This window comes from Dipteris shenzhenensis, chromosome 23 (genome assembly GCF_047967505.1).
Source record: "Dipteris shenzhenensis isolate YYH24624 ecotype China chromosome 23, Dip_SZ_1.0, whole genome shotgun sequence".
In the NCBI taxonomy this organism is placed as follows: Eukaryota; Viridiplantae; Streptophyta; class Polypodiopsida; order Gleicheniales; family Dipteridaceae; genus Dipteris; species Dipteris shenzhenensis.
In genome coordinates, this window is record NC_141618.1 from 2,179,547 (window position 1) to 2,198,722 (window position 19,176).

The window sequence follows — 19,176 nt, forward strand, 5'->3', positions numbered from 1 at the left end:
TGAATGCACCACTAATACTCATATCCCTCAAAGGCCATTTCCTAGCTTTGACTATATTAGCCAACGTATCTGACATAATATCGTAGTTACTACCATCATCCATGAGGGCGATGATACGTGGACCCCCAACATACCCATGTAACTTAAATAAGTCGTGCCGACCAAAGGTGTATTGCAAACTAGCATTATTGCTCTTTCTATTATTTTCAACATTTTTACAAGAAGGTTCACCCTCTTGCTTAGGGTGAGAGGCCCTAGATACATTGGTCTTAATTCAAAACTATTCTTCGACAACATCTAGTATAGTTGGGGTACTTCACCTTATACAAATCAATTGAAGATCTAAGCATTTTTCAATTACATTTATCCTTAGGTTAAACTATATGTATGGAATAATTTGTTGAGACTAAGGGCGTTTAGAATAGGTAAATAACAAGTAAAGAACTAGGTGAGAGTTCGCCAGGTATGTAGACGAAGTATGTATAATCTACACTCTTGTGGCTCAATCTAGTAGCTACATCAATTATACGGCTCCTCCTCTCTCTCTCTTTCTCTCTCTCTCTCTCTCTCTATATATATATATATGTATGTATGTATGTATGTATGTATGTATGTATGTATATGTATATGTATATGTATATCGTCTCACCTTGCTTTCAAGGGACAAGGTGAAGAGTACTACTACTTTTCAATAACCAATGAAGTCATATGACCAAAAGCATAAAAAATGATATAGTTAGATTTCTTTGACATGATCTCTTTGCAAAATGTTACTTTCAAAGGTCAACATGCCATTGTGAAGCTAGACGTGGCAGTTTTGGTAGATTTCAAATCGACCCTACTCGTAAATGTAACATAGGATACCATTGCTTAGAGCCTCAACTAAGGCCGGCTACACACCAAGTGCCCAAACATGGGCAGTAGGGGCACAAGAAGACATGGTTGCCACTTGGTGTGTTGTCATTTGTGGTGTAGAAGTGGGGAGAGCCCATAATCTTGGGCAACATGATCCCTTGCCCACTCCCTACCAAAGTGTTAATCCTGAATACGAAGACATCCTTACGTGCGGCACCCTTGCATACTTGTCATTTACCTCCTAATTCCTATCATATGTCCTCTTGGTGTGTAACCACCCACGAGTGACCACTTTATTCGCGTGGGCGGGCATCAAGCGGTGTGTACTTTGCCCTAAAGTCCATGGGAGCGCTTGTAGCCAAACCTTGGCAGGTTTGGCGCTTATTGGGCACCATGTGGAGAGATCCTGGTGCATTTGCTTGGTGCTTTGGCCAATGTTCAACAAGCAACTCTAGTGTTACATGAAAGACGATACCACCTAAAAGGATGCTAGGTGACATCTTGGAGTTACGAATCCATGTAGACTAGTGGTAGCTTGGGCATTCACCCACCTAAGAGGACATTCCCACGATGCAAAAGGAGAAGCAGGGTGAATGCAATGGAGCTGCTCGTGGGAATGCTTGTCTCCTTTGTTTTGCAACTCGGTTTCCTGAGTTTCCAAACGGTTGTAGCAAAATCAGCTCGAGCAAAATTGGATTGAATGCCTTGGACTTTCTCGAAATCCTACTTCCACACTTAATGTTGCACAAATCCGTGAAAACAGATAGCTCCTCCTCAACCGATGTCAGAGGCGGGTCTAGTGGAATTTTCCTATTTGTTGCCTGCCCTGAGAAATCGAGGCGAGAGGTGGTTGGGCCCAATATAGTACAGAGTAAAATGTCAAGGCTTACATAAGACGTGAAGGACCCGTCACCAAGGGAAGAGTGGGATCCGTGGGGGTCCACGTGCAAATGAACATTCAACACACACATTTTGACAAAAGGCAAACCATGTGACAATTACCATACCCATCTCCATTCTCCCCTCCTCCATCCTTCGAAGGCCCCCTCGTCTCTCTCTTTCTCTGCAGGGCCTTCTCTCGTCACCGCCATGGCCGCTTCCAAGTTAATGGCTCTATGGAATCACCCCGCTGGACCTAAAACTAGTCAGTCCTCGTTCTTCCGCGCTGTACCTTGCTTTTTCGAATCACATTCGTCTTTCGCTCAATGGCCAGTTTCGTTCATTTGGGCGTTTTAGTCAACTCTCCTTCTCAAGGATTTGTTAGCGTTTTGTAGAAATTCAACTCGTGGGATGATCGTTCCGTTGTAAAGTTTTGTTTGCTTCAAGGCGAGCTTTTGGCTTATCAAGCAGACGCCCTTCATTGTGACGGGAAATGTCGTCTAAACATTTGATGGAAAATCACTCCACTGGAAGCCAACAATAAAGCATGCTGAATGACCAGTAATGCGAACGTTCAGGCTGCTTGATTGACAACTTTTGAAAAGATCATCTTGATTCATGGCCGTGCATTATACTTTCCTGGACTGACACGCAAAGGCCGACTAGAGTTGACATTTTATGGATGTCTGAATGATGAGCAGTGGGCAAAGGCTTACCATGGATGACGTTAATTCGAGCCTTTGGAGTTGACCGTCTCCTTGTCTTTGTATTAAACCACATCAAGCAATTAACATGAGCAATCTGAAAGCAGCATTGGACAGAGTGAAATGATACAATTGAAAGAATAAAAATATGTAATTGCAGCCATGTCTGCACAGAGTGGTGGTTTTGTAAGAGGTGCATCCTTATGGAGGTTCGTTGTGACCTTTGAATGAGTCCCACTTGGGCATGTAAATGCCATCATTTTACTGGCCAAGGTTGTCTGGTAGGGTCAAGCGGGCCAGTTGGTCCATTAAAATAGGTAAATCAGATCAAGTAACAATCATAGTTGGGTCCAATATGCGTATGGTTGGCTGAACCATATGCGTATGAAATAATTATTCCGTCCGCGTATGGTACAGCCAATCATTCTTGGCTTTTTTGGGGGGAAAAACGAGGTTCCCAAACCTTTATGAAAACCTTTTTTAATCAGTTTCTTGACTTTAAAATTAATTCAAGTTTGAAGTTTGAAATTTGGAGTTGAAAGTTTTGTAGCTCTTTGTCGATTAAATGTGTACAATGTATATTTTCCTGGGTATTTTTTTGAAAAATTAGGGTCAAGTATGATTTGGCCCAAGGGCTGATCTATACTCCAATCATACTTCCGTACCCTTAGTGCAGTATGCATATGATAACATATGGAAAAAATTATGAGTTGACAAGCCCGATGATTGAAACTCACTGCACTATGTTTTGTTTTTAGAGGATGAGTTTGGGAATGTTCCTGGATTCCTCCAGGCATATTCCTCTTGGTGGACCCTGCTAGACAGGAGCATGAACTGGAAAAAAGGGCACTCTGAAGGTCACAATAGTCCCCGGCTCTCTGCTGCAGAGCCATCAGCTCCTTTATCAACTTGGACAGTCATACTTGACAATTCGACCTCCCTAGTAGTGTTCCAACGGGACTTCTCCTGAGTCATGCGTCTATTGGATCCATGACAGGAGGAAGGAGAGTCTGGCTTTGTTTTAGAGGATGAGTTTGAGCATGTCCCCAGATTTATGTACAAATTGAGCCTCAATTGAGTGGCTTGCTGCCATTGTTGGTTGGCCCAAGCATAAGGCCTGGTTGGTATGGCAAGCATATCAACTTGGCTGACTTGGAATCCTTGCTGAATTGGTGCAGTTTTAGTTGTCAGTATCCACTGAACACCTAGGCCTTTTTACTCATGAACATGAGTTTACACAACGATTGATATCCTCTAAGACTTGTCCGATTGTTCCCCATAATAACTTAGTCAGGTTAGATGTTCATAGGTGACTTATTTGTTTAGATGTTCCATGCTTAAAAGACTGTATAAAGATTTAATTTCCTTTTGTAGAGGAATTTATCCTTATGAATATTGTGAACTTAGTTGTATAGCAAGGGGAATGCGTTTTTTAGATCTTAGAATTTTTAGGCTTAGAAGTTGATACCTATGGTGAGTGGCAACAACCTGAATATAATAGTTTGAATATCATAAGAATACCTCACTAACTGAAACATTTTTGACACAGCTAAAAATGGAGCGATTACTTCCCAATTCTATAGGTTCTTTCATCTTTGTACAAGAAAGCTTGTATCTCTCAATTTTAATTTAATAATCTTTCTTGTTTGAAAGGGCAATAATACAAGAACAGGATTGAAGAGAATCTGCTATTTTCTATGCTGTAGTTGTCAAGTTTTTGGAAATTTGGCTTTGGGGGGTGGTTAGGGTCCTCGGATGTAGAACCAAAATCTAAAGTGGCCGTAAAAAAAAGTTACCCCCAACAAAAGAGAGAACAAGAGCCATTTGTTATAAGTGCTTGTTAAGGCTGCAAGTTTTTATGGACCAATATATGTAGGAAACATCCCACAAATATGACTTCAAGAAGCATGCTGGGTCTAAGCAAGTCAGAAATTTCACCTCTAAAATAATGTTGGAATAAAGGGACTGCTGAACAGTAACCCTATTGCTGCAGAATTATCTCAAATCCTCACTGATCTCTCACACAAGATAGATGCACTCACTCACTGAAATCTCACTCAGATAAAATAAAGCATAGAAGAGAGAAGAAGAAGACTTTATACATCCACAAGCGCTGGAAGACTGCTCAGGAATGAGCTGAACACATCCAGCCAAAAGGCGCTGGGCAAAACAGCAATCAAGGAAGATTGCTACTGCTGAGAACTATAGAAGAGAACCTGTGCTAACACTTCTTCAGTCTGTGGGGCCTCAGAGGCTGTATGAAGTCTGCAAAGTAGGGAAAACTGCTCAGGAATGAGCCGAACATATCCAGCCAAATGGTGCTGGGCAAAACAGCAATCAAGGAAGATTGCTACTGCTGGGAACTATAGAAGAGCACCTTTGCTAACTCGTCAGTCTGTGGGGCCTCAGTGGCTGTGTGAAGTGTCCAAAGTAGGTGCCTTTTTATAGGCCAGAAAGGGGGGAGGGGGGGGGGATAGATTTCTGGCGAGGGGGCGGGGGATAGACCCTACAAAACAGCCTGAATAACTGTGCAGACTTGCCGACCCTGTCTGAAATCGGCTTGACCTGATATATGCCGACCTGCTCGAGCCTTCTGTTGCCTCTAGTTTGTAGATCTTGCTGCTCCTTTGCCAGGCCTATAAATAGGACCTGGCAAGCCTCTCCAAAGACCTTAAAATTCAGCCACCCAGCCTTGTACTGCTATGTCTGCAGATCTACTGTCACACAGCCATTGCTGCCTTCACCTTGATCCAGGAGCTTCTGCATTCATCTCCAGTCATGGTGCAATCAGCTCCCCTACAGGTAGTACTACCTAGCTTGGGAGATACATGCGATGATAGTGCATCCAACTCCTCAGGTGATTTCATTCCAGCATCTATCATTGATGATTTCACCTCTGACACGGAGCATATCACATCCATGGACATAGTCCCTACCATTAGTGTAGATCAACATATCAGTCTTCTGAACACTACAACATCAACTTAGTTCTATCGCATTGCATTCCTCGTGGATGTATTGAATCACCACCATTTTTTATCAGCAGGTCATTCTTCAGCATGAGGACATTTATGCATTAGTGTAGACCTTCCCCAAATCCCCAGTGCGGTGGACATCATTAGGTTTGGCCATAGACCAACCTGGGAAACCCTCAGTATTCTAGCATGCACTTATGGCTGTCGTATATGGTCCAAGTTGATGCAGATTAGTGACTGGATCCAGGACTACAGATCTATCCTGACATCGGCATTCAGCTGCTCATATGCCTCAGGGGCATATTATTCATTTTCACTTGTATTTCAAGCTTTTAGGCCTTTGCATTGTCAGCTCCACTATGAGCCTAGGACAGGTGCTACATCCTATGCCGACAAATGTTCATCCATGCAAACATTAGATGACCTTCAGCTCATGATAGTTGAGCATGCAGGGACGACATGGTTCCACACCTTGTCATTTTTCTTGGCCTCTTGTTCAGCAAAGCATAGCATGTTAATTGCACCTTTGGCCCTGGCATTTATGCAGCCCGTGGATCATTGTGTCTATACTGACTATGCAGTCTTCTACAACCTTGCATCATCTGTTAAGAGATTATTATGCTGTAGCACTCTTCATTTGTTGCTGTCAGCTCTTTTGGGTTGGTGACACCATTGTTTGTCATAGCCTACCAGATTATGTCTTCACCGCTACACCGACAGATGCATCTTTGGCCGAGTAGCTTCATAGTCCACAGAGACTTCTGACATGTTCAGCATGCTGTCATACACATAGTTGTTCATGCAGTCATCTTTTGATCGGCCACTCTTTGATCCAGGTGGACTTTTTACTTTTTGTCATACTTTCTCCTTCATTTGGCCTATTCTTTGCACTTTGTTTCCAAAGGTAAGGGTTAACCTACAACTTAAGAGGGGGAAATGCACCTATGTATAGAATCTACGAAGTTGTACTCATGGTACAGACTCTCGCTGCCCACTATTATCTCACTTGTTTCCTTTCCCATGCCTACCCTTTTTGCCTTTCCCTTTTGCAAGGAGGACCTTGTCACAAGTACTGTTCTCTTGGGCTTCTTCTTGTAGTAGAAGAGGACGAACACATTAGTGGCGATTTGCATTTATTTGGTTGTAAAAATGATGGTAAAAACCATCTTGGGATTGCGCTAGCCAAGAAACTCTGTATGAAGAATTTGAGAACATGCAGCTACGTTGAAGTTTTAGCCTTTGTACAGTTTTGAATTGCTGGAAATGATGTTATTTGGCTGGAGATCCACCTTGGGAAGCGTGCTAGTCGGAAGAGTATCAGCTACAACAAGCTGTGAATGCTAAAAACTAATCGAAATAGGCTGAGTATGTGTGTTGGGATGGGCTGTTTGCCACCTTCAAAAAATGGATTCCGTCAACGAAATCCCAGGTTTCACACTGTTGATCCTGAACTGAATTTGCAGCTGCATATGAAGTTGGAGGCACCTGGAAGAAAGATCGGTCTTGCTTTGGTACCAAAGTGCAAGAAAGACAGGAGCCCCAGTGTGTGGAGGCAAGTAATAATGAACAAGTAACTGAAATAAGGAAGTCATCGATGTGGAGAATGAGCGGAACACACAGAACAAGGGATGAAATACTAACACATCAGATCGTAAGGATGGCAATTCCTAACCCTCACAAAAGCCATAGCTGAGGACTAAGAAATACTCTTAACTGAAGTTTATACAATGACTGAAACAAAATTACACCAAGGGCACCAAGGGCTATGGGCAAGAACTGAATGTAGGGTGACTAACATCTCATCAAGGGCTATGGGCAAGAACTAAATGAAGCGTGACTAACATCTCATCTATCTGCAACATCTTATTTGGCCCAGCTAGCCTAATAACCTTGAGCTAATAGGGTGCATGCCACACGCGAGGCTCTTGTTGAATCTTGATATGCTGATTTATTCTTATTTTAATTTGACGGGGAAGTACAAATTATAGTTTAAAAAGCACGTCCATGCATGACAATGAATTCTAGTGTGTGCAATAAATTCATGGCTTTGAAATTTTATGTTGACATCTGTAATTCAGCAACCCTCTGAGAGATTTTGAATCATCTTTCTTGGTGGTTGGTCAATGGTTCTATTTTTGCGTGACTAAATTGAAGAATCAAATCTGTATCCTCATTCTGTGTGCGCAGATCCTGAACATTATTCCTATCTGTGAGCACAATGGACTTAGACTGCTACATTTTAAAACTCTCAATGACAACCGGCCCGCTAAATATAGGATTGGCAGTTTACTTGTCTATTTCTGCTGATCTCTAAATTATTATTCTCTTGTTGCAGTCCATTTTTGGGCACCAACTTTTAAATGGGGTATCAGTATAGCAAATATTGCAGACTTTGCAAAGCCACCAGAAAGGCTTTCTTATCCTCAGCAATTTGGTAAGAGGATGCTTTGCTTTTCTTTATGAGGGGTGTGCTAGAAATTTGGGTGGCTGGCTTATTAATGGCACTAAAAGCTTCATTTTCTGCTGCACAATTCTTCAATTTAGCTCAATGAGCTATTATACAGATGCCTGGTCTAGCAACCACCATAAAGTGATGCTCTTGCCTTCTTTGTAAAATTTATTCAGAGTTTATGCTTTTTATAGTTCTTTTAGTCTTTGCTGACTGCATGAACTTGCCTCTATGAGCAGCTGTGACTGCCACTGGAGTGATTTGGTCACGCTACAGCATGGTCATCACACCGGTACTTTCTATTCAAAACATTTAGCTTCATGTGTGCTTGTGATGCTTCATGCTCTTATTTGCTGTTTAATATGGATGGAAAATGCTGGGGTAGAGTTACAAGAAAGTGGCAGCATCCATCATTCTTTGGAGGCAAATGAAGAAGGTTGTCATAAGAGGACGGGTTTTCTCTGGATGAATCCTGTCTTGGGCATGTGGTTCAAGATAGTTTTGTTGACTTGTAATCTTTGTAAAGGGTCACCTAATGTGTCTCCGAATGGGGGAGTTCTTTCCATAGAGGATTACTGTGCAAGCAAAATGAGTTGCATGAAATGGCATAGAGCTGCCTTTGCTACTGGCAACCTACACCATGGGACTTTTGACTGGGTCATATTGATGGCAAACTAAAGGGATGCCCCTTTGTCTTGTGCTTGCTTCTTGATTGGAAGCACATACTTTCCCACCTTAATGGAATGGAAGGAATACTCTTGCAGGAAACTCCTTACGTGCTGAGAACCTTCAGTGGTTGAAGGTGTTTTCGCCCTCTTTGGCTTTACAGGAACTCCGCTGTTCTTATTTCCTTTGCTCTAAAGTAATTTCACAAGCAGATGATGTGCTTGATGCTATTGGTATGGTCATCTCTTTGACAAAATATGAAGAGGGGAGAGGAGAAGAGTGGAGATGAGGAGAGAGGGCACAGCTAGAGAGCACACCACAAATGACTAACTGTACACTAGATTTAGTTGAAAATGTAGAATATATACAAACCCATTTAGGGTTAGGGTTAGGACATCTAACCCTTTCGTTTATAGCACTCTATTGGGTTAGTGCTTTGCACATATGATCACATGATGGTGCTATGCACATATGATCACATGATGTTGAGCGTGAACTCTCATAGCATGACAAAAAATGAAGAGGGGGGAGGAGAAGAGTGGAGATGAGGAGAGGGCATAGCTAGAGTTCACACCACAAATGACTAACTGTACACTAGATTTAGTTGAAAATGTAGAATATATACAAACCCATTTAGGGTTAGGGTTAGGGCATCTAACCCTTTTCTTTATAGCACTCTATTGGATTAGTGCTATGCACATATGATCACATGATGTTGAGCGTGAACTCTCAACATCTTTCCTCAAGATCAACATCATGAAGTAGGCCTTCCGTCAAGATGATGATCTTGGGGAATCGAAGGACTGAGCTTTACATTCCATCACACCTCTTTAATGGGAATGTCCTTTCTCTGCGTCAAACCAAGAGCTAGTCGGTGTTTCTTGAAAAGCTCTTTACCGAGTGGTTTGGTAAAGATGTTTGCAACATTCTCTTTGCTATCACAATGCTGCAATGTGATGTCACCAAGTAACACTCTTTCTTTGATGAAGTGCTCTCTGACATCAATGTGCTTTGTCCTGGAGTAATATACTAGGTTCTTGGCCAATGCTTGAGCCGATTGATTATCATAGTATATTGTTGTTGGCTTTGACTCATCAAAGTAAATGTTTTTGACAATAGTCTTCTGAGCCATATAGCCTCACATGCACCTGTAGTAAGTGCTTGATATTTTGCTTCAGTCGAAAACAAAGAAACAGTTGGCTGTTTGTTTGACAATCATGATATAGCACCTTAACCAAGGAAAAATGCATATCCCTGTATCGATCTCATGGTCTCATGATCTCTGATATCGAGCTGGTACACATTCCATCTGCTAAGTGTCACTAGTGATATCAAGAACCGTATGGAATCCATCTTTACTACTAGAGCATAAGTCTCATTATAATCTTGACCATATTGCTATGCAAATCCTTTTGCAACTAGTCTGGCTTTGTATCTTTGAATACTGTCATTTGAATTGTACACTTCACTTTGTTTCCTAGTGGAAGGTCGCATAATTCCTAAGTGTTATTCTTATACAAAGCATCAATTTCTTCATTCATAGTAGTTTTCCCTTTTTTCTTGTCTACTGCATCTTCGAAGTACACTGCTCTTCTGTAGCCATGATGGTAGTCATAAGAGCATAGTTGGTGGTTTCAATTTGAATTGCTTTGCCTTTCTGAGCATATGTCAATCTGGTCGGAGGTCTGCTTTCCCTAGTAGACCGTCTGAGTTGTTGTGGCTCTGCTTGGGGTGTTTCTGGCAATTCTTGCTCTTCTTCATCAATCTGTTCTGTAGACGACTGTGAAATCGGTGCGTCTATCTCCTGTGTGTTTGAGGTTTTTTATTCTTATTCCTCATTAAAGATTACATCTATGGAGATAATGACCTTGCGGTTGATGGGATCATACAACTTGTATGCTTTGCTTTCTTCACTGTAGCCAACCATGATGCATTTGCGTGACTTCACATCCAATTTCTTGCGATGATCATCATGTGTGTGGGCATATGCTATGCAACCAAATATGCAGAGATGCCCAATATTTGAAGAAATCTAGAAAACACTTCAGATTTCTCTTTCAAAAAGTAGACATAACAATATTTGTTGTAGTCGTCGATGAAAGTCAAGTAGTAAAGTTTACCATTGATGCTGCGGGTTTGGGCATAACCCCATACATTTGTATGAATGAAATCAAGAGTACCTCGTGCACAAGAGGTACTTCTGCCAAAGTTGGTTCGCTTTTGTTTGTCGAAGCAGCATGCTTCGCAAACTTTTCCAAGAAAGTGTAGCTTTGGAATCCCAATTGTCATATTTTGATTCCTGAGATCTAGCAAGCTCTTGAAATTAACATGACCATATCTCTTGTGCCATTTTGCAGATAGTGGCATTTGTTGTGGTTGAGTCGACATGGCATGCATATTGGGTACTGTAGCTAGCATTCTGTACCAGCGTCCTTCCTTGGCACCTTTTCCTACTAGTTGGAATCTTCTGGATTTGTCTCAGATAGTGCATTCATCTCCGTCGAAGATGACTTGGTAGTTGTGTTCCGTCATTTGACCTACTGACAAGAGGTTCTTGCTGAGCTTCGGAATGTAGAGTACATCTTTTACCAATCCTGTCGTACCAGTGAAATTGTTCATAGGGATAATGCATGTCCCTTGAACTGGATTTTGTGTATTATCTGTTGTGTAGATGATATTCTTTTGACCTTTTAACGGTTTCATCTCTGTGAACCATTCCTTATGATTTTTCATGTGAGATGATGCACCACTGTTGATGGATCAAGGATCCTGGTCTGCTTGGTCGACTTGATAGCTGAAATCCTCTTTTGGATTGCAATCAATGTCTAGGTATACTGTATCAGTTTATTGCATTTCCTCATTTGCAAGAAACATATTCCCTTGTTCATTTGCAAAATGACTGTGACTAGAATGTCCACCACGATGATTTTCTCTTCCGCGAAAATTTCCTCGATTACTGCTGGATTGACCGCCTTGGTCATACTGCTTCTTGCGGCAATCTCTTTCATAGTGTCCAAACTTATGACAATAGTTGCACTGGATGTTTGACACGTTGGTGGATGCATTCCCTCGTCCTTGGAATCTTTCTCGGTTGGAATGATTTCCTCTTTGTTGATTTTGATATTGCTGAGGATGATGCTAATGCTGATTCTGACTTTGCTGATGACTCTATTGCTGATGATGAACACTTCTCTGGAATGATCTACCTCTGCCTCTGCCTTTGTCTGAAGCTATGAATGCCTGATCATTAGAATGACCTTTGCGTGCATGAATGGCCTGAGTCCTGAGTTCTTCACCAAGGAAGACTGAGTGTAGTTCTTCTAGTGTTGGAATTTGCCATTGAATGATAATACTGTGGACTAGATTCTCGTATCCCTATCCTAGTCTATTCAGGATGACTTGAACCATTTTTGTTGGATTCATGGTCTCTCCTGTTGCTGCGAGTTGATTGTTGTAGTCTCTTATCCGGAGTATGTAAGCACGACTAGTTTCGCTGCTGTTGCGGAAACTTTGGTTGATTTGGTTTCTCAGTGTAAGAATCCTGGAAGTGTTCTTTGACTCGTAGAGATCTGTGAACATATCCCATGCTTCTTTTAATGTCTTGATGGTGTTGAGCGTCCTAGCATGACATCTTGCATATTTTGCTTGATCAGATGATATGCGTAATTATCTTATCTCATTCTGCCTGTGCTCGGGCAATGGCAAGATCTGCTACAGGTGCGGAAACTGATTGTGTAGTTGGAGATTCTGGTGATGATCCTGTTGATGGTGCTGTGACAACAGGTGGAGTAGAGCTACTGTTGGCTGGATCGTCCAATGGTCTAGGTGTAGATCCATCGACATACTCCCATTTGGTCTCCATTTGGTATTTCCATTTGCCATAATTGGAGTTGTCTAGCTTAGTAGATGCCTCCAAATTGAGGTTGCTAGTTGTAGACATGGTGCAAGAAATGTACTCAAAGTGTCGTGACAATCACTGTCTGACTCAACTACAAAAACACTGACTATGGCAAGTGAAATCTGAACTGTCGTCGGTGAAGATAGAACTGCAATATATAATCTGATCTGAATTACAAGGCTTGTGGCAAATGATACCGAGAATAGTTAAGAGGCTTTACAAGGCTGAAATGATGTGCACAATGTCGTGAGATAGCCAAATAGGCTTTACAATGATGGCATGTGTGTGTGAAATCAAATCATGTGCTATATGCCCATTGATCAATAGGCAATGCCTCTGAACACTCTGAAGTCTGCTCACTGAACTGATGAACATCAGGTTTCAGGTAATGTGATGATGTGAAACCGTATGTGAGCTTATGGATTGACTTCGAGTAGGAACTAGTCGGGAATTTCGGGCATGGCTTGCATTGGCAACTTGGGGGGATTCAAAGCGTCTCCTCTATGGCAATCTAGTCTACTCTAATGTAGATCGATACCAACGGTTGATCGATGAAAGAACATCAAATAATCTCTTTTTTTAAGTTCTTTTTATGTGCTGGGTCAGATGCGTCGATGTAGAGACTGATGTACGTGTAGGAAGTGGATTTGTCTGCCCTATCTGCCACGTGTCAACAAATGTGACCAACCCTTGGTGATAAGGTTGGGCGACCTGTCACTCAATAGATGACCGAAATCTTCGGAGATTCCGTCCGTCGATTCCGTCTGTGGGATGCTTCCGTCGGGCCGAACGCTGTGCGATGGGAGCGTTGATGGAGCCGCTTTGGTTGCCTTTGTCTTCGTTGGAGGGCCTTTATCTTCGGAGTTGCCGTGCGTGAGAGGTGCTAGACATTTGGAGAAAGCGGCTATGGAGCTATGTGTAAGAGCGTGGCTGCAGGCTATCTTTGGAGACGGCTGGAGTTGCCGTGTGGAGGCTTGCAAGGGACGCCTTCTTTGGGATGCGAAGTCAATAGTGCAGGGGCGCCTTCTTTGGTAGTCGGCTTGCAAGGTAGTAGGAGTCCTCGAACTCTGCCTTGCAACGTCGTAGTAGTTCGCTGGTGCAGATGATCTGGAGACCTATGTGGTCGTTGGAGCTAGCTGGGGATGCGGGTGCACCTTGCAGGCCAGTCGTTTGAGACGTAGGGAGCCGAGGGCTCTTGGATGGCGTTGCCTATCGAGGTTGTCGTCCGTGAAGTTGCAGCCATTGCTGTTGTTGGAAGTGGCGGTGGAGCTTCTGCTCCAGTTTGGCTTGGAGTGCTTGGCGTTGAAGGAGAGCTTGGTGCTACATTTGGACTCGAAAGCTTAGGGGGAAAAAAAGGCATTGCTCATTGAGGGATGAAGAGTCTAGCTGGCCTGTGCTGTTGAAGCAAAGGAGGTCGTATCGTCGATTAGTCAACCTGTGAGCTCGTACATGCCTGTAGGCGTTGTGGGCGTCTCTTGCACTTGGACTGTGTTGAAGCTTTGAAGCTGGGAGACTGGCCGAAGCCTAGGATCGGAGTTGGAAGGCTTTGTGGCTCGTTGGAGAGGCTGGAGCAGCGTCGCGCTGCTGTAAGGGATTGCTTTAGGTCTTTGCATGGAGGTCGACGCTACCTCCAAGCTCCAATGCTTGCTAAGAAGGAAGCCTTTTAGCTCCAATCTCTCTATTCTCTGTCACAGAGAGAATTCTCTCTATGTAGCAAACAAATCTCTCAATGAGAGGCATGAACATGAATCTCTCTCTCTCTTTCAATATTGCAAAATAAAGAAGACTCTCAATGAACGGAAGTCTCTTCTTCCTCTCAGCAGAAATCTCTCTCTCTCTTGGAATGAACAAGAGATCTCAAGGAAACCTTTCTTTTTTTTTTTTCAAGAAAATTACTTCATTAAGTATGAATGAAAACCGCGAGAGCAAGCTCAACTGCGGGAGTACATCATGCAATGCATGAGGACAAAACAGCTCAAAATGAGCTAATAAAGAAACAAGGCGGAGGTGGAAAATGCCATCTCAACCCTGAAGGAGACTCAGAGAAGAAAGGAGATCCTCTCCAAACTTTGAAAAAAGTAACCCTCCTGGCAGTGGCTGCTCTGGAGGATCCTTGCATGCTCGCCCAAATGGCCATCAGAGTGTGTACTGTGTCAGTCCAAATACTAGCCATAGTCTGGGAAGGGTAACTTGGATACCCTCCATCGCCTCTGTACACCTGGCTCTCCAAATATGCCACGCTGCAATGCCAGCCAAAATCTCCCAAGACGTGTCTACTGAGGCATGAGCAGCTGTGAAAGGAGTGAAGGGAACATCCTGGAGGGAACAAGATTCCATTGAGTGTTGCCGTACAATGAAAGCTGGATCTGGATCATGTCCCTCGAAAAACACGTGTGGGCCAGTAAGAGATAACCAAGCCACTGAACCTCAGGTCATATAGAAAGGTGCTGTATGGAAGATACTGAAAATCCTAGCAACACCTTTCCAGATCGTCCTCGCATGTCTACTCCCAAAGGCAATGCTGTACTAACTCAATTGCCATGTGACAACGAGGACAAGTAGGGTCAGCCCCGAGCCTGGATCTCCACAGGTTCATTGCAATCCCTCCATGAATAGAAACCCAAAAGAAAAGAGTGATCTTTCTATTCCTGAGGGATTTCCAGCCTACGCCAAAAGTTCTTCTGCACAACTGCGGAAATCTGAAAACTATCCCAATATGTCGTTCTGGAGGGCTTTCAACCTCTACTGCTGAGCTGAAATCTCCGAGCATTTCTAACTGTGTAGCGAAAGAAGGGAAAGCTCTTCTCTCGGTGTCCCTCATCAATCCATTCCCACTCCCCTGTGTCCCACTGCAAGAACCTAATAGGAGAACCACCATATAGCCAAAGTCTCCAAGACCCCAGTGCAAGGAGAACAGGATCAGGGTCAAGATACCAATGCGAGTCCCTGTCCCACTCCATGAATCTTGAAATCTTGACAGGCTGAAATGCAATCTCGAAGAGAATATCATCAGAAGATCTAATAAGTCTGCTTCCAGACTGAACATCAAAGACAAGGGTATCCTCATGTGCATCCTGCAATGCAATAATCTGTAATGGAATGCCCGTCCCTGAAAAAGGTCCCCACCAAGTGGACTCTGTAAGTGGCATGTCATTTGTGTCTATCCACTCTGGCGGAATGGCTATCTGTATTTGTTGTATCCTGAGTGCACTCCCTCTGAGGTGGCCAACTGCTAAAAGTCTCTGATCCTCTGGAGGTCTCATAAAGGCTTGCCAAGCGCCTATAGAAGAGGCAGGTCCCCATCTAGACCACTGCATATAATGTGACACTTCAAGTGGCCTGCTATGATAATCCAAATTCGAGTCATTCAAGTGGCCTGCTATGATAATCCAAAATCGAGTCATTCCACATGACTGGCTGCTTGTGAATTTCTTCACGCAAGGAAACCTCTCTCTCACTCAATGGACGGAAATTCCTCACATGAACGGAATTTTTCAAGAATGAATGAGCGGAAATCTTTCATCAATGGAATGAAAGAATGGAGCACTCTCTCAATCTTTCTCACTCTCTCAAGGATCGCAATGCCTCAGTGGAAGGCAAGGGAGCTTTGATACCATGACAAAATATGAAGAGGGGAGATGAGGAGAGATGGCACAGCTAGAGAGCACACCACAAATGACTAACTGTACACTAGATTTAGTTGAAACTGTAGAATATATACAAACCCATTTAGGGTTAGGGTTAGGGCATCCAACCCTTTTCTTTATAGCACTCTATTGGGTTAGTGCTATGCACATATGATCACATGATGTTGAGCATGAACTCTCAACACTCTTTTCAAGCATCGATCATATAGTATGCTTTGGGACAACACTATAGGACCTTATGGCATTTATTATTACAAATGCTCCATGACTTTCAGCCAATACCTCGTTTTCAGATTGTTGATCGACTGGGTTCTCCAATCGGACGATCATGTTTGTCATGTGCTATCGTTAAGCTGATATCACGGTTGCGTCTCTATATAAAGTCTTGCTCCTTTGGTTTCTCTTCCTGCCAATCGTATCTAGTCTATGGCATGCATCTCTTGGTGGTGGTGGAAAAGATTACAGCAGGTTTGGGCTTAAGAACTCCCTCTTCGGCAAAAGTTCTTCTTATGGCGAGTTTCTTCCTTTTGGACAGATCTTAGCTCATCGTTGTATTACTCCTACCACTTGTGGATGATGTCTGTCCTTGCGGGAGTCTATTCCCCATTTGTTCTAGCATTGCTCTGAGTCTCATGGTTTCTTGCTTTTGTTCCAACAAGCGCTTCAGGCTCATTTCCCTAGTGCTTCTTTTGGCAAGCAATTTTGGTGGTTTGTGTCACGATCTGTGACGTATTCCTTTCTCTATACCTTAGACTTATGGATGGTTTGATGAATGGACACTTGTGGAAGGGTATGCCCTTTCGACGAGACACTTCCTATAAGGCACAACCCTTCACAAGAGACATTCTATTGAAGAGACACTCCTATTGTAATGTACCCTCTCATACACTTTGGAGTACACACCTTTTCATGTGTGACTCTTCACTCTCTATATAAGAGAGGCTCAATTGTATGGATGACACACTACAGCTGCACTACAGCTACACTACAGACACTCAAGCAATACAATTATTCCTTGTTCTCTGCTATTTCAGTCTCCTTTCTGTTCCTTAGTACATTTCTAAATATAGTAAATCTAGGATTTCTTACAGTGGTATTAGAGCAAATTTCGCTCCTGCCTGTAAGAAATGCCCCCCACCTTCTAGAGCCTATCTGATACATCTCTTTCCGCTAGGAGGATATCCGTGCACATTGTGCATGGAAGAGATGGAGAGAATGAGTGTAAAAATTTTTAGCGCCAACCCTGCCTAAAGTCATCAATGGCCTCTCCATCTCCCACACATCACGAGTTGATGTGAATGGACACGACAAAAATCGTGTCTTTTCATGTGCTTGGGCTGTCCCAAAACCAAGGGACGCACCTTTTCCACCATCGGACACACCTTTTGATGAAGAGTTTTGACTCCTCACCCAAGGGACACACCCCATCGTGGAAAAAAGGACACACCTCTTCGTGTGGGGACACCCCTTTTAAGAACAGGGTCACACCCCTTCATGAAAAGGTACACCTATTCCAAGGGTCACACCCCTTCGAATAGGCACACCTTTTGGCACCAAGCACCTTATATAAAAGGGTACCTAGAGGGGCTAAAAAGGAAAAACCCAGCCCCATACCTTAGGTCTAACCCTAGACTACCCACGGGTTATTTAAACCCACACATTAATTTTGGGCAACCACCCTACCTATGAAAAAGCGACGCTCCATTTGACGCCCGTACGGATTCGTGTCACGCAGGCTCGCCTCCTGTGACCGTACGGATTCTGGTCACGCAGGATCCGCCATGTCTCCACGCCATATGCAGCCCCCCCCCCTGGCCGATTTGCTGCCCTGGGTTTCCTGCCAGTCCCTGCCAGCCTGCAGTGCTAGATCAGCGCCAGATTACCTGCCATTGCTGCCGCGCATCAGCCTTTGATAGCCCGCAGCCTGTTTCGCCAGCCCTCTATCGCGATCCAGCCTTGGTAGCCGCAGCCTGTTTCGCCATACACAGCCTGCCCCCTCTTTTTCGCCACCTTATCTGCCAGATCAGCAGCGGTTCAGCCCCTCTATCGCGATGAATACAGCCTGTGAAATTCGCCCTGTTGCTGCCTTCCAGTCCTGTCCAACCAGGCCGAGCTCTGTTCCTCGCACCCCACTGGTACTTGTTCTCTGAAATCAACGCAGGCAATCTGCCTTTTCTGCACCCAGCCTCTGCCAGCGCCGCTATCTGCCTCGAAAGTCTACCCGGCACCTATTTCTGGCTCACACAGCCACGTGGATTTGCAAGGACAGTAGTATGGACCTCCGGACAGCGATCTGCAGGCCTTTTCTATGCAACAAATTGGCAGATTAAATCAATGCTAGGTGGATTCTTTCCATTCTGCTTCTAAGGATTCTCTTGTCATTATCAAATTACAGCAAATGAAAGACGCTTCCTTAAAGCAGGGAAACCTCTGGTAATTCACCCGTCCCTTCAAGGACCCCTCAGGCATCATCTACCACACAATATCGTGTTCAAATTGCACAACCAGCCCATTTCGGAGCTTTGGCATCGTGGGTCTTCTGTGTCACGTGCCCTCCTAGTGATTTGGACCGCATCCTATACCTTCTGCGTGAGGCACCTCAGTTACATTACTTCCTCAGCACAGTCCAGGTTGTGTTCCACGAGACACGAAGATACCCAGAACCCGATATTCCTCACGAGTTTGCTGTCCATCTTTGGAGAGAAATTTACCCCTCAGCTTTAGCATCTCCAGGGTACTCTCCACCTCCTTCAGCTCCCAGATATCCTCCTATACAAGTTGTACCTTCCCCAAGACAGTATTTACACTCTGAAGGCACTCCTTCTCCTGGATATCCTCCACTTCCGACAGCAGCTCCTTATCCTTTCTCAGATCTGTGGACTCTGCAACCTACTCCTATACTCTCACGAGCAGTAACACCCATTTCGGCATCACCAGTGTTACCTCAGACAGGACCTCCTTTACGAGATTTCCATGGGTGGTTCCATCCTGCCTCGCCTGCCCCCTCCAACATGAGCAACCTCAGGGAGCAGCCCGATTCTTCTTCCAGGAATGGTACAAACTAGAGCGCAGATTCGTGCTTTTCTCACGGGGACCTCAGATA

At 43.8% G+C, this 19,176-nt stretch overlaps 1 protein-coding gene across 1 annotated transcript in view; it reads left to right on the forward strand.

Annotated features, from left to right (window-relative positions):
- The first annotated feature begins 1,842 nt into the window (after window positions 1–1,842).
- Window positions 1,843–19,176, forward strand: part of LOC147886857 (mitochondrial pyruvate carrier 4-like) — a 34,073-nt gene continuing 16,739 nt past the window's right edge. The window contains exons 1-3 of the mRNA XM_087394679.1: window positions 1,843–1,999; window positions 7,749–7,847; window positions 8,102–8,154. Of these exons, the coding sequence (XP_087250805.1) occupies window positions 1,945–1,999; window positions 7,749–7,847; window positions 8,102–8,154 (207 nt within the window). The 5' untranslated portion in view covers window positions 1,843–1,944. The remainder of the gene's footprint in view (window positions 2,000–7,748; window positions 7,848–8,101; window positions 8,155–19,176) is intronic.